The sequence below is a fragment of the Agelaius phoeniceus genome, chromosome 5 (assembly GCF_051311805.1).
Source record: "Agelaius phoeniceus isolate bAgePho1 chromosome 5, bAgePho1.hap1, whole genome shotgun sequence".
Classification (NCBI taxonomy): Eukaryota; Metazoa; Chordata; class Aves; order Passeriformes; family Icteridae; genus Agelaius; species Agelaius phoeniceus.
In genome coordinates, this window is record NC_135269.1 from 23,452,411 (window position 1) to 23,467,966 (window position 15,556).

General features: G+C 38.5%; 1 protein-coding gene and 1 long non-coding RNA gene across 4 annotated transcripts; one reads left to right on the forward strand and one right to left on the reverse strand.

The window, feature by feature from the left end:
• Positions 1 to 216: 216 nt before the first annotated feature.
• Positions 217 to 13,206, reverse strand: DMC1 (DNA meiotic recombinase 1). Of its 3 annotated transcripts, XM_054630859.2 has the most exons (15): positions 13,075 to 13,206; positions 12,348 to 12,445; positions 10,632 to 10,719; positions 9,966 to 10,010; positions 7,609 to 7,755; positions 7,224 to 7,306; positions 6,570 to 6,622; positions 5,653 to 5,694; positions 4,396 to 4,468; positions 3,667 to 3,758; positions 3,084 to 3,157; positions 2,879 to 2,993; positions 2,001 to 2,061; positions 1,352 to 1,468; positions 217 to 908 (listed from the first exon to the last, which is right to left on the reverse strand). In XM_054630859.2, exons 3-15 carry the CDS (start codon positions 10,689 to 10,691, stop codon positions 839 to 841), a joined length of 1,032 nt encoding a protein of 343 aa, XP_054486834.2. In that variant the 5' UTR covers positions 10,692 to 10,719; positions 12,348 to 12,445; positions 13,075 to 13,206; the 3' UTR covers positions 217 to 838. The 3 variants fall into 3 exon arrangements, with proteins under 3 accessions (XP_054486834.2, XP_077034685.1, XP_077034686.1); XM_077178570.1 differs by lacking the exons at positions 7,609 to 7,755; positions 12,348 to 12,445; positions 13,075 to 13,206 and having other exon boundaries at positions 10,632 to 12,022; XM_077178571.1 differs by lacking the exons at positions 3,084 to 3,157; positions 3,667 to 3,758; positions 12,348 to 12,445; positions 13,075 to 13,206 and having other exon boundaries at positions 2,879 to 3,009; positions 10,632 to 12,022.
• On the forward strand, positions 2,926 to 14,207 carry LOC129119110 (uncharacterized). The gene is made up of 3 exons (XR_008534075.2): positions 2,926 to 3,013; positions 5,378 to 5,510; positions 12,000 to 14,207. It is a non-coding gene; the product is annotated as an uncharacterized LOC129119110 (long non-coding RNA).
• The last annotated feature ends 1,349 nt before the right edge of the window (positions 14,208 to 15,556 follow it).

A 15,556-nucleotide genomic window follows, 5' to 3' on the forward strand; every position in this document is an offset into this window, starting at 1 on the left:
TTTTATAGTAACAATATTTAATATTACTTAAAGTAATATTTAATAGTCTTACTTATACTAGAAGAATGACAAGTCAATTATATCAAGTTTGTTTCTTTATAGAACTAGAAAAAAGGTTTTAAGGTATTGGGTTGCACCCAGATTATTTTTCTCATGAAAGATCAATGAGATTTTTGAGAGGGGAGTTTTATTCAAAGCACCCAAACATAGTCAGACTTATGTTCTAATTCACAGTCTTTATTTTTAACTTTAATAAGAACAGGTTTTCTGTCCAAAAAGTAGAAAATGCTAAATAAAAACATGAACATTATCTAGTCAAGATAAAAATGTTTAAAAACGTATTCTTAAAACTACTTGTTCCTCTACAGTACATGAAAATCCATCAAGTTCTTGAGCTGTTGTTCCTCCCACTGCCTTTTCCATCTATATATGTCAATTTTATAACTGAGTTTATTCGAGTTCTGTTGCATTTCACACTGTTAAATTCTACCACTTAGACACACTCTTTGAAATAAATTAAGAAAGAGTATATTCACTCCCATGTGGAAGGACAGGTTTGATTTTTACAAAAGATAGGAAAAAGATTCTAAGAACAATTCACAATCTAATGGCTTAAATCTTTGTGTGCTAAAAGTTCCATTGAAAAACAAAAATCCTAAATGACCAAAATTTTAGTTCAGTAAAAATGAACTGTACAAAGTCCATCCTATTTTCTCCCAAAATATCTTAAATATCTCCCACAAGCTACAAATGCAGCCAGGTAGTTGTCAACCTTTCACAAATCTTCATCCCAACTGCCCAGCTGGTTTTTAGCTGTACATTTACATCATTTTTTTACCTATTCTTTGGCATCCCCAATCCCTCCAGCAGTTATTGCAAATGTGGCTTCATTTTCAGGCATCTCAGGGCTGGGAGAAAAAGAAACAAGAAACTTGTGAGTTTCTCCATGTAAAATGCAGTTGTGAAACAGTCTCCAAAATGTTGTGGGTGTGAGCAACCTGGAATTCCTCAGTGCCTTTATACCTATGTGTACACTGTAGAACATGATTGATATGATCAGGATCAGAAAATGTGAAATTATTGTGTCAGGAAAACTTAGGAATTTAACATGTCCAGAATTTTCCTGCCAAAGGACCACCAGTCCTACCAAAGTATTTGATGATCTTCATTAAGAGCTGAGCATCTAGTAGGATTTATGATGAAAGATGATGTTATTTAATATATGCAATGTGCAAGACAACTTTAGTTAGTTGTTTAATCTGTTAATTAGTTTGTCCTTTCAGATTTTCTCCCAGTGTACCATCCAGAAAGTTTCAATACCTTGAAATTTGTCACCTTCCCTCCTGTTTACCTGTCGTAGATCTTTGCAATACGTAGCTCCCCTCTCCCTTTCCTCAAACTGATCCTGGTAGTTGAAGCATGAGCAAGGATGTGGCCCCCGATGGGCTTTTTTGGGTCTGCCTGAAAGCTGAATTAGCAAGAAAATTGTGGTGATTCACTGGGCAAATTCCAGAGGTTAATACTGTGATTAACTGTCAGACTGAGCCCTATTCAACTCAGTAACGAATAATCAATAGGGAAATACATTAGAAACCCGACTTTTGCACACTTGTCTCAAATGTTCAATGCTGGCATCATTTTCCTGCCATTAAATTCAAGAGGCTCAAGAAATACACACCTTAAATATCACATATAAGGTACTCCAGAGGAAAATGTGGTGCTTTTTCAATATTTTTTATAGCTCATTTTCTTTGTTTAAGTCACAGTGAAATCACACCATCACAGCAGGCAGCAGATAAACATAAAAAAGCTCATTCCAAAACCAGAGAAACTTCCAGAGGTCATTTATGTAGGAATTCCTAATATCACAGGGATCAATGACCAATCTGATCTTTCATTTCAGTGCCTCTTGCACCTTAACTATCTCAGTTCTCATTTCTGTTAAATACATAATACAAAATACAGGAATTTTTTTAAAAGAGAGAGAAAAAGTATCTTACGTCATAGTTGCTCCTGGGTCAGCAGTCATCTGGTTGGTCACAAACACAGCCACATTATATTCTGCAAGAGAAGACATTGCAAAGAAGGTAGACTTCTTCCAATTAGAATTCTAAAATATTCTCTCATCCATGGTAAAAGCAAGTTTTCTGCTGAAGCATTTCAAATTTCAAATGAATGAGAAGAAAATATTCTTTATGACTGATGGCTGCAGTTAATCAGGATACAGCCTAGATTTGCTCTTGCGTGGCTTCAGCTGTAATACACCAAAAATTAGTCCTTTTCACAATTGCAGTGAACAAGTCTTTCTCAGTTCCCATCTATTCTCTGTTGGCTCCCTGCCCTAAGCTCCCTCTCCTTCCCTTTCTCTGTTTGCTTTTTTTTTTTTCACTTCAGGAAAAAAAGCATTTATTCATTCCTCATCAACATTTCTGAGACATTCCAAAGAGAAAGAACTCTATTTATCCTGTCATCATCCCTCAAAGCATTGCAAAGTACTGAGACAGTGGCAAGAGGCATGGCTTTTTACTTCTCTATGCCTTCATCCTCTTTTCTCTGCCTTTCTTTTGTTGAAATTTGGGGAAGACAATTACTGAGTATTTGTCCAGTTCTGCAACTTATTATCTCAATTAGGGCCTGACAGTATTTCTAGAAAAACTCTTAATGTTGGAAAGTCCATAAGTTTTCTCAATCTGTCATCTTGAAATAATATATTATCAGTTTGCTCTTTTTGGTAACTGACAGAGGTGTAAAGTGAGGAAAGATCCCTGGGCTAGAGCCTGATTGATAATACACCTGGACTACTAAATGGTTGTGCTACCAACAGCTACTGATAGTGACTCCAGTCCATGTTTTCCAAATCTTGCCATGTTTCCCATACCTTCTGATATTTTTTGGAGCCTTGACAACATCTGAGCCAGTTTCTGTTGTCGTTCGGCCAACTCTCCGCGACCACTGAAATCCACACGGAAAAGTGCCATTATGGAGTCAATGATCTGCATTGTAATCATGCTGGGTAAGTAAATATAGTGAAAGAAAACAGGAACACTTATTCTGAGAACAGTAAGCATACAGAAGTCTTGTACCAATAACTTGAAGATACCAGCTTCCTCATGGAACTTGGCTGCTACATAGTCAAGCAATTCCATCTGATGCTCACCTAGTGGGAAGCAGTTACCAAGAGAAATTAGGATCAGGAAGAATTCTGAAAGAACAGAAGCCTGAACTTCAAAATTCCACTTTAAATGTCTGCACTGGTTATTTGTTCATTGCCAGCAGTTTTAAATCCAGTGCCCAGTAACAATCTACTTTGCAGGTTCCAGTTTTTTCTCACCCATCTCACTAAACTTCTTTGTGAAAATCTTCACTCTGCATGAAGACAACTTTTTGTTAAGAACTGAAAATTAATATATACATTTTAATTTAATTTGAATTAAATGACACACAGAAAATGTTTTAATCATTTATGTTTATATTGCATTCTTAAAGAAGTCTTATTTCAAAATTTCTTGAAGTTTTAAAGCGGTGTCTTGTGATAGAGAGTGTGTTGAGCTGTTAATAAACTGAGAAGTGTTAATAAACTGAGAACTATTAAAATGGAAAGAGAGAGAGAAAAAACCTGAGAGGAAAAAACCCTAGCTATCATGCCAATTGCAATAATGGTCTTACTGGTATATGCACGTGCATACAGCACGTTGTCAAGCACTGCCTCGTGGTCCACATTGAAGCGATCCGCAATGTCACGCAGGCGGTCTGGTCGGCTGGCATGAGTCAGGGGTTAAGGGTTTCTCCTAGTGCAAACCATGCTCTGAAAATAATAAACTCCATTCCAAAATAGGACTATGGGGGGAAAAAAAAGAAGAATATTTATTTTAGTCCTAGAGAAGACTGACTTTTTGTCTTCAGGCTGTCCCACGTACCCTAAAGATAGTTTAGGGCTCACGATGGTAATTGTTTTGTGTTTAGGGTTTGAGGCGGGGGGGTTGACATATGGATATCTGTGCTCCAGGATTTTAGCAAAACCTGTTTATACACAGTCTACTGCAAATGTGAAGTGTTAAAAATAGTGTTTAGTACTTAGATAAATTTATCTTGAAGAGAAAAGCTGCTATAACCTGTAGGAGGCCTACTAGATCGCAAAAACACAAAACCCCCAAAAACAAACAAACAAAAAAAAGCCCAGTTAAAATAAAATCCAATTCCTAACTAATTTTTCCAGGTTGGATTACATCAAATGACAAAAGAAAAACTCACTTCCTTGTGGGCCACTACACACTGTGCTCTCCACGATTTCTGTGCCACTCATGTTTTACATGTATGAAGCTTCCTTATGACTAACTAAAATGCATTATCTTTCCAGTTCATCACACCTGTAGCTTTTAACAGTCAAAAAGATACAAAGTGTTTTCAGTATCAATGAAGATAGTCTTTCCACCTGTGTAGCCACTTGGTCCTGGGAGCTGAGCTGTCACTACAGAGAAGCATACAAGATTAAAATGAAAAGGCAGGAAAAATATTTTCTTACTCCATCTATAATTATTTTTTAAATAAAATACAACTGTTTATCCATATCACAAAGAACTGTCAGTTTTAATCAATGTGAAAATCAGGAGTATCTTGTCTGCCATCTTGACAATAAGCTCAAACCACTTTTCTCAAATGCAGATCAGATAAGATTTAATTAATGGTGTCAAAACTGTTTTACTCAGTACCATCACTAAATCTGTGTATTTTAGGGATATTATTAGTGAGTTCTTATACACAAAGTCTCCTCTTAATCCTCTGCCCAAATTAATTCTATTGACTTAGTAGGCACTTTTTCCAGCTGTAGCTTCTATGATCAAAAATTCCTTGGATATGAGTTTTTCCTAACATGCAAATAGTTGCTGATTGTGGATTGGAGTGAGTAACTAAAATACTCAATCCAGTTGTAATCATTCATGCAAAAGGGTATGACTCTGCTGACCATTACACTGTACTAACCAGAAGAGGCCTTGTTTTTCCAGAACATGCCATATTTCACTTTAGAATATAGGGGGTTAATTTAATAGAAATTGCCTACCCAGTGTCTGGTAATTCCAGCAGCATGAACAGTTATATAAGTTATTGTTTACTTCTCTTTACACATTGAGAGATATCTCTGGGAAATCAGCGTCCCGCTGTTTTTGGCACTGCCCAAATATGGTGACTGCCAAAGTCTGTTTATCCAGTCGCTGACAGCCAGTAGTACCCTTTCAGTGCCCTTTCAGAATGTCATATTCAGCAAAACCTCTTGAAACCAGGACAGTCAAAGAATTGCTGAGAAAAGTATTTTGCCTCTGCCCTTTTCTGAGCAATGCCCCATCTACATGTGACACATATTTGTGCTCTGCTTTTCCAGATGGTGCGTTTCATTGGTTTATCTAAGACAGCCTATTAACTTCCCTCTCCTTATGGCAAAACCTTCATGGATGTGAATAATATTAAAAAGTAACAATTTGTATGAATTCTCTACTCAAACACGGTTTATGGAGGTAAGAGTCACCAAGGTCTGTTTAACTGTATTTGTAAAAATAAAAGATTCTGACTTTTCTCTATGTGTTTAATTCTGATACAGTGGTAAAGAATGGATTCACTGAGAAGAAACATCATTCTATTTTAAGGTGTTATACCTACCACAAAGAGTGTGAGATAGCTGGGTTTTGCCTGTCCGGAACTCTGTTAAATAAAGAGAAGGGAAAAAAAGAGTCAGGGTTTATTTTTCCAAGTTTGACAGATTCAGGAATTACTGCAGTTAGAAACTCTTACAAAATTCACCTCAATCCCTACCTTTTAAAATCATTTAACCTCAATTTCTAAATCATATTCTGTGCAGGAGAAATGTGTTACATGAAAAGCAAAATCTGAAATGCTTTAATTTGATCGTGCTTGACTGCTGAAGTCATTTTCTTGTGTGTGGAAGTTAAAACCATATGGCACCTGTGGAAAAGTGATAATGGGGGGGCGGGGTGGGAAAGAAATGGTTGATTCCATTAACCTAGCCCAGTTTCATTTCCAGTAAAATGATCAAGGAGAAGCTTAAAAGTTTGTTAATCTCATTCTACCAAAACACATTAGCCCCCAGTTTATGTCTTCTAAAGGGAAGAGTACTTTGTTTTATGAACTCTTGTTGCTGAAGTGTCAAGCACCAACTAATTAGGTGTACTGTTACAGTAGCTTAATTATAATTTCAAAATCTATATAAAGTGCAGTGTACCTTAAGTGTGCATAACTAAAATACCTTTTGTGGCAATTTTGTTACACTGCATCAGGGAGAACTCTGGCATGTTAATAATAGTCTTAGTAATGCTATGTTGTGCTGAATCAGCATGCCCAGTAATGATTACTCAGCTCAAACTTAGTCTGCAAGCAAATGAAGAGGGAAAATGGGAAAATATAAAGAGAAGTGGATTATTTCTTCTTGCACACATGCAGATACTCATCTTTATAACTACAATGTGGTAAACTTGATAGAAATAATCCAAGTTGAATTAAAATCCAAATTAAGTTGCAATTCTTTGTTTGGTAATACTCATTTAATGTGGTTCTCTCACCTCCAAAGGCCTCAGTGATTGCCATGCTTTCAATTCCACCACCCAGAAGCTTACTACAGAAAGGGAGAGATTATGATCAAAAAAATCACAAGAGGAAAATAAAACAGGGACATTTTTACTACTTTAAGGAAAGTAATTTCTGCTGCAAAGCCCCTCACTTGATGCATTAAGTGCAGGGTACTAAATGATCATTGATTCATAAAGAATTAACTCTGTCTTTACCTCCCTTTTTGTGTGCAAGGAAAGATCTATACAAACTATTACTGGAAAGAAAAAAGAGAAAATAATATTGAAAATAATATTTGAAAATAACATTCCATGAAAATATCTCAAGGGAGGACTTGAAGACTTGTAATTTTGACCTGAAACCTGCAGATTATTTTGATAGGCAAAAAAATTATACAGTCAAGATTTCTAGATGCCAAATATTTATTTACAGTGACTGTACAAAGTCCAGTTTCCTCTCAGAAAAGGAGTTGGTTTTGGTGCTTATTGATGTAGACTTCTTTAAGGCAGCACTAACTCCAAATGCAAGGGGAATCTATGCGTCCTAGCTGAGTATTTATTCCCTTATATTTCTGTATCTCATTAAAGACAATTAAGATGATTATTGGGAACATTTGGATGAAGGAAGGATATAAAACATAAGCTTACTCAAATTCTTGGCTGCCAGTGGAAATATGAAATACCATCTTCCGTTTTTCACTGTACTCAAAGGCAGTGAGGAAGCCCGGTTCCTAGGGAAGACCAAAGAGAACATGAGAGGTTTATTTTAGCTTTGACCTGAAGTTAAAAGTGCAATATCCCACCCAAATATCTTCTTTTCCCCCTAGCCTCATGCCCATGGGTTGGGTATAAAAAACACCACAGCATTCGTCTGGTTGTTGTGGAGTATAAAGTATTATGCCTTAGAGTAACAGGCAGAATAATTTTCAAAATTATTTTGATGATGCAGTGGGAAATCTGCTAAGAGAAATCTTGGACAGCGTTTTGGAGAGGCCAGCATAACTTCAAACTCTCAGGAAAGTGACTGGCTTACAACAAGCTTGTTTGCAGCTTCTTTAATCTTGTCCACTTTGGCCTCTGAGAGCCCCTTCACGTTGCACAGTGCCCTTCTTGTGGTCATCTGGATTCCTTTGATTGTGCAAATCCCAACTGCCTTCAGCTTTTTAATATCTGCTACATTCTGCAAAGAAATTTCCCTTCTGTGAGTACTCAGGACAGTTAACAACTAGAAGGTGAAATAAACCTTAGCGAAATATTTTAAGTTTATGTTCATATGCCTGTGTTTTCACCAGGAAAGAAACAGATTTACAGTAAACTCTTCATTGTGTAGTTTGTGACACCAACAAAACTAAATTTTGAGTAACATTGGTATGAGGGATCATGGTGCAGAGAGCAGCTTCTGGTGGTTTTGAGAGAAAGATATCTGGGTATTTACTTCTCCCCATTCAGTGTCAGTTTTTCTAGATCAATGCTGATAGTAAAGAAACAGTACAGAATTATTTCAGATAGTGTGGACCTTGGACACCCTATAACACTCAGTCTGTCCTTGGTCCCTCAGCACAGATAATCTGTAAACCAGATAATCTGGAGAGTTGGGAGCTGATTCACAAGGATCACTGGAAACTGAGTCTAACTGCTGTGCTGTTTCAGCATGTCCAGTTTAAAACACGTGTCCTGCAGATCTGAGGGACACTTTGGGCTGGAGTGAGCTACTCCTTTTTCATAAATTGGGAACAGCACAACTTCAGACAGCACCCTACTAATATATTTTACCTTCCCTCACCTCATTTTATGCCTCTGACATCACTGGAAATGTAAAAGCAAGAACAGATTACTCACAAGAAAACATACTATGTGAAAGGTGTGGGATAATACATCAATTTGCCATTTCTGGCCAAGATTTTTCTTTGAAAAAAACCTATGAACTGGACATATAATCTATTTATTTAGAGTGTGTGGGTACATTGAGCATAAGAAGGGAGGGGGGGGTTGTGTGAGAAATTAGTCATGTTTATTTCAAAGCTTATTTCTCATCCTGTGATACGTGTGTGACACTCAGCAGAGGCTGAGGGGTAACAGCACCTTAAAACCTACCAAACACTTTGGATCACCAAATCACAGTCTCAGTTGTTCTAATTCTGATTCTCTTTCTGGGCACACTGGCATATCCAGTAAATATTTTTCTCTCTACTCCTTGAAAAAAAATTCTAAACCCATAAAAATTGTTTCTCCAGGTAAATGAATTTAACATATAGCAGTCATCCTGTTTGCACAAAGCTTTTAGCTGGCACAACTGAGACAAAAAACTTCCTCTGAGGTGAGGGAATAACAACTTGCAAGAAAGAAAAAAATTGATGGAAAGGAGCAGAAAACCTTTACAACCCCAGAAGAACAGCCTAAGTCGTTATTCCTAGTTTTCAAACTTTCATACATTTGTATCCTTCTGTGAATGGCATGCCTTGTTTCATACTGATAGGGTAGTACAGCTCCCTTCCAGCTCAGGTCACACTCTTTGATCACCTTGCTACATTTTTTAAGCAATAATTTGTTTATTTTTCCTATGTTGACCCATAGTTTGAGCTCCCAACCATGTGATCCTTCTTCAGAACTATCTTTAAAACTGCCAGTGAACTGCCAATAAAAAAAAAAATTGCCAACAATTGCACTGCTGACATGGTCAGCACGGTAACTGCAGTGCTGACTAATGATGAGTCACTGTGATACATCCTTCCCATCTTTATCTGTCTGTAGTCACTTTTATTAAATCTCACATTACTTCACACAAATCCAACTTTTTATTCTGCTTCTATAACTCTGATTATAACAGGATTACAGTCCATGAGCCAGTCTCCTAGATAAACATATAATAATTGCAATTAAAATAAACAGTCAATGTTTATGTGATGATGGTAGCAATGATAGAAATTCATTTGATGAAGAAAACTAACCACTTATTTCTCTAGCTACTAATATTTTCCACACTCCTACTCTACCCCCTGTGCTAGCATGCTGAAAATAGTATAGTAACAATTGTCACAGTGTAATTTCACAGGCACCAACAATGCAGGAGTAATTACAAAGATTGGCAGGAACAGGAAATAATCTATCACACAGTGTTCAAATAAATTAGCAAGCAGTTGGTTTTTCAAGAGTGCTAGGTGCTAAATACTTTGAGTATCTTGACACTTTATTTAGGAATCTGATGTGAATGAGATTTTCTAAAAATCTGTCTTATCACCAAAGGCAAAATTTGTCTCCACTGACTGAGTTAGAACTTACTGCAAGGAGGAATTTCAGTTATTTGCATAAATGTGTATACAATTTTGGAAATAATCTTACAGTAGCTTTTGAGGGACAATTCTGTGTCATCAAGGGATTGCTAATACTTACAATTCCATGCTTCTGCAGCAGGTCAATATCCTGAAAAAAGGACTCCTAAACAAAATAGCAGAAAAAAAAAATGATGTTGCTTTTTCTTGTTATTACATCTATCTCAATACATGACTGTTTCAGATTTGTAAATATTTATTGATTTTTCACAAATAATATATAACTTGTTGGACAACTGAAATAAGCAAAGCCATAGTGAGCCAAAAAGGTCAACATGTTTCCTATCATTTTCTCCATAAAGTGTATCTTCACAGGCAATTAATTCTCTGCTGTGCTAATAAAACTTGTGTTAGCACCATCATAATTGCAGCTTTTCTACCATAATTTCTCACACTTTTCGTGCTGATGATCATTCTTCAGAAGCAGAAAATTAACTGATAGTCCCCTTGGATTTAATATAGAAGTGTAAAATATGATGAAATAATGATAATCCCATTAAAAACTGTGCACAGCTTTTGAAAGGTTAATGAAGATTACTTGAAGAGTCAGGCTGTACAGGGACATGGGGAATGAGATTTTCTTGGTAGTAGACTGGATCAAAATTTTAAATGCATTGAACTCCCTGATGGTTTTTGGGGACCTCCTGTCCCTCCACGGGTTTCTTAAGACTATCAAAATACCTTTGAACATCTGCTGCGTATAGTCTTCAATCAATAACAAATTTACCTCATCATCCTGGTATCCTGGTTCTTCTTGGACTACTTGATCCTCCATGGCCTTCATCATGAAAGAGCACACAATAAAGTATTGATCACTAATGGGAAATGCAAACAAAGAGAGTCATGAGGAGGCAATAAATGAGTAAATGTCTGTAAAAGGACTTTTAAGAAGTCCTTGAACTACAGAAATCATATATGGATTTAAATTTGGATTCTGCTTCCAACTCTTCATTATCTGACCTACCGAGCCAAAAGGAGAAAATCTATGGATTTACATTCAGACAAACCAGTTTGGCTAGAAAGGGCTTCATAGGTATTAGGAAAAGAGATCTCATTCCCTTGTGAGAATCTTGGGTCAGAGACAAGTTTTGGAGGTGGGAGCATTTAAAATGAATTAGCACTAGTGGAATTTATTCCGGTAAGAATGCTAAAGGCAGTCTGTGTTTTTATAACAAAAGTCAGCATAGTTGCAGACAGAATGGGCAATGGAAAGGCAATGCAACAGCTCAGCCTCTTCATCTTTATGTGACAGAAAACCCACAAAACAGTGCTGAGAAGGCTACAACATCTTAGTGATGTATCTTGAGAGCAGATTTTTAAATCTGTATTTGTTTTGAAGTTCTTGCTGAGGTTCAAAATGACCAATAAATGCTGAACATGTGCAGGTAATGGCTGTAAGGAGTATGTTTGCATGGAGAGAACAAAAGAAGGGTAAATAAAAACCTGTAACTTTTATTGTGAAAACCTATATACAGAGAGCTCATTTCATGTTTTTTCATGGTTAACTTGCCATGTACTCCAGCACAGCTTCACTGCCCTCTCTATGTGACTTGCTATAAGCAAGGCCTAGAACTGGAATAGGCACTTAGTGACACCATGGTTAAATGAGCAAAGTGTGACCTCCTTAAATTTTATGAATGCAAGAATAGTGAATACAAATAGTTCCTTAGAAACATTATCTTATAACCAAACTACTCTATCATTTTTGTGGCTTTGTAAATGGGTTAAATTGCTTCTGTTTAAATTGTGAGCTTGCACTTGGTGTTCTAGCTCTGGATGATCAAAAGTCTTGTAAACCACCACATCAAAATGTGTGCATATATCTATTTGCTCATTTGTTAACAAAATCCACAAACTATAAGATGGGCTATGTCTAACAGAGGTTGGGATAGTTTAGGCTAAATATCTGCAAAAGGCCTTTTTTTCAGCTTGTAAATGGATACTAATTTGCTTGCAAGAATCTCATGTATATAGAGGCTGGGTAAGAAAGGAACAGGATATCAGAATTTCAGAATTATCTTATTCTGTTAGCATTTAATGGAAACATTCTTATAAAATCAGTTGTTTCTGATGGTATATTTAATTTCTATTTCAGAACTCTGACAATTATGGAGTGACAAATCACGCCCTCGCATAATTACAGCAAAACATTAATTAAAAAATACTTTGGGAGATTTGAAAAATGCTCTAGCTTCATATACTGAAGGAAGAAAAACAAGTAGTGCAAGAGGCATTAAAACTATATTACAATCTCCTTCTTCATTAGAAACATCCTAACAAAATGCATATAATTCTGCCCCTCAGTCACCACTGAGCAGGTTATGGGATTGCTCTCTTACTCCCCATCCTTAGGCATTTGGCATCGCACAGCAGAAAAACGAGGCAGACCCAGACCTGCGCCTTCCTGCAGGCTATTAGGGAAAATGGAGAAATTATACCTCACCCTATTAAAGGCTTTAGGTAGGAAAAAAATCCTCCTGCTTAGTGTTGTCCTGCTGCTGGTGTGTGTTGGCACACCTGAAGGATTCCAGTCACCACTGCCTGCAGTGAAGCAGATAAAAGGGTGAAAGTCTGAGACAACAGATCAAATCTATGAAAAACCACCAACAATCTTGTGCCATCTCAAGTGCCCAAGGGCAGGTGAGCAAGACCTGGATACCGCGCTGTCCTTCCAGCCTGCGGGTGTGACAGGGACTCCGTAATTCTCCCTGGCCTTGGGCTGGCAGAAAATGGCAGCAGAGCTCGGCTCCCCGGGCCGGGGCCGATCCGACCTGCCCCAAGGAACCTCACGGCGCGACCTTACATCTGTTGCCTCAGAGGAAAATAACTGATTAATCGTCAACAACACACAGATTTATTCGGCTTTTCTTTGCCAGCTGCCTCCTCATGAGATGTACATTTCTGTTCCCAAAGGGCGAGGAAACGCTGAATCTCCCTCCCCCCGCAAAGCACCGTAATTCCCCACCAAAATTAGAACAGTAATTAAATCCCCAGCTCATGCCCGGGCAGCTCCCGGGGAGAAGGAGGGTGCAGTACCCGGGGCGGAGGCTCCGAGCCTGCCACGGCCGCCCGCCTCGCTCCTCCTGAGGGCACGGCCCAGCCGCCTTCCCGCCGGCGGCGCGGGGCGGGGCCCTGGGGCGCCATGAGGGGGGCGCGGGCCTTTCCCTCACCCGCCCCGCGCTGAAAGACGCCTCAGTGTCCGTCTTCAGTCGTGGTTTGTCGCCTACTGTAATCGCTATCTACCCGGAATATCTGTCGCATTGCCCTCACTCCACAGCTGGGAAAGGCAGCGTTAGTTAACACCGCGTTGGTTTGGAAAGCATTTAGTTCAACGCAGCTCTGCCTTTTGTTTTTGCAAGGTGCCGCTCACGCATCTTCCTCAACAAGGCACACACGGCGGTTTTGGATTGGATGGCCAAAATCTGTCAGGGAGCTGGAAGAGAAGTGACTTGACTGGAGTCACAGGACAAGAAAATGAGCCTGAGTCATACACATGACTTAATCTGCCATTTTAAAAGGATGGAAAAGGTGCTTTTTAGGATATGAGCACTTGTGTGAGACATCTGCAGGCTTCTTGGAGGCAGTATTTGGAAAGCAATCGCCCGTTTTAGCTCGCCTCTGGTGGTACAGTTGGTACGGGACTGCATGTCAAGGAGACATCGCATCTCCTGCGAGCAGCAGGAGTTCCTGGCTGCCCCTTGTGTGGGCTTGGAATGGCAGAAGGGATTGGAGCAGCATCTCAGCCTGTTCCAAGGGCCTTGTGAAAACTTCCCCACCCTCTGCCTGTGGGAGGTTAAGGGCACCTTTTCCAAGCCACTTCTTAGCCAAGTTAGGAAACGAAGCAACGAAACCCAGGGCCCTGTGCCATCATCATCAGCACACCACGGGAGTGCTCGCAGGGTCTCCATTTGAAACATCGAGCAATTTCTATAAGTACCAAAATGTCCAATCCTAGAAGCCCAAGGCTTTGTCTGTACAGAGGAAGCGGCTGGCACAGCTTTTGAAAACCACATTATTCCACAAGAGCTATTCCAGAAGAGCACTTAGGCAGACAGCCCTTTAAAGGTGAATTCCTTCACAAAGTACGTTTTTATTCCAGAACAGAATGAAGAGGGTGACCCTTCTGGTGCTGCTGAGCAGCTCTGCAGCAGAAAATACCTCACTCTGTAAACAGCCTTCCCTTCATTATCCTTTTAGTTTGTAAAATGGTTCTCAGAAAGGTCAATGAATGCACAGAATCTTAAGACCATTTCCCATTCCAAAGAGCTACTTTGGGCAATAAATTACATTCTACACCTTCAAAGTGTTGTGTGATCATTAACTGCTCATTTGGCTTCCAACTGGTGTTGTACAATAACCCCACAGAACCCATACTGTAGAGGCATCCCTCCGTCTTCTTCCATTTTACAGGTTCTGCTGCTGACCAAAGCATCTCCATCCCTGAGGGGCGTACTGGAATGAGACACACCACTGTGATATGCATTTCCTCTCACTCAAGATCTTGTAACTGTTCGGACAAGAACCAAGTCAAACCATTACCATAAAATATTAAGTATCCAGCTGATTTTTTTTTTTCATCCTCACAAACTTCATCCATAGTTGCAATAGGGAAATCATGAGGGGTTTTGTTGTTGTTGGGGTTTTGTTTTCTGTCTCTGGTCAGAGCTAAGATGAGCTGCAAAAGCTCTGTGCATGCAATGGGTCTCAGGGTAGGAGTGGGAAAGTATCAGATCAGCCAAGCTTTGAAATTCAGACTGAAGTAACAGTAGAGCTCTATTGTTAAAATGGAATCACCGGAAAGAATGGAGACTGTACTGGGGGACTGCGTTATGTCTCCATCGTAGTCTTGAGATCCCTAGGCTAAGCCTTGACAAAAGCATTCAGTGCTACAATATTGGGAATGATCCTGCATTAAAAAGACACATTAAAAGGTAGATTTTTCTACCTCTAATTTATTTTGAGTTAATCACTAAGGATATATTATAGGATTAGAGACCTCCCTTCTGTCTATCAAGATGTCCTGTCTAGTCCATGGTTCAGCATTGCAGCTATGAAGGAAGTGATGAATTAGAGGGCTGTGCCCACTGATATTAAAGAGATGTCAAGTCAAGTCAGGAACACGACAGATTGTATATGACTGGAAAAGAAGGTAACAGTAACGTCAAAACACCAACTAGAGAATTCAGGAATGGATATTTTTCTAAATGAGAAATAAATAATCTGTATGTCAACTGTACAAAAACAGTAAATGATAGCAGTCCAAGCCCCAAAAGATTCACTATTTTTATAGGTGATTGTGAAATTAGAATTTCTTTATACATATAATTAAGAATGACATGATAAAATAGAAAATTTTTTAAAAAAAGCAAACTGGAAACAACACGGCCATTGCAATTGTTGCAAAACCTAAACCAAGTTAGAGGATTTATGGAGACATACATCAGTATATCACATGTGATCTATCAAAAAGAAAAAGGAGATAAGAAAAACTGTCCATTTTGAGAATGAATGAGACAATTTCAGTCCTTGCCTATCCTTGCCATTACCCTTGTTGTCTACCCTTCACTGTACCATGCAATTTTATCTGTAAAAAATATGCAATATTTGAGCTAACTTCTACTTTTAAAAGTTTAGGTAACAGAGACTCTAATT

Bases quoted from the DNA above. Each gene is read 5' to 3' on its own strand.
- DMC1 (XM_054630859.2), bottom strand. From the start codon at position 10,691: ATGATGAAGGCCATGGAGGATCAAGTAGTCCAAGAAGAACCAGGATAC. The intron at 5,695-6,569 runs GTGAGAGAACCA...TTTATTTAACAG, and splicing joins AATCACTGAGGCCTTTGGAG to AGTTCCGGACAGGCAAAACC. The intron at 2,062-2,878 runs GTATGGGAAACA...CTTCTCTTGCAG, and splicing joins GCTCCAAAAAATATCAGAAG to AATATAATGTGGCTGTGTTT.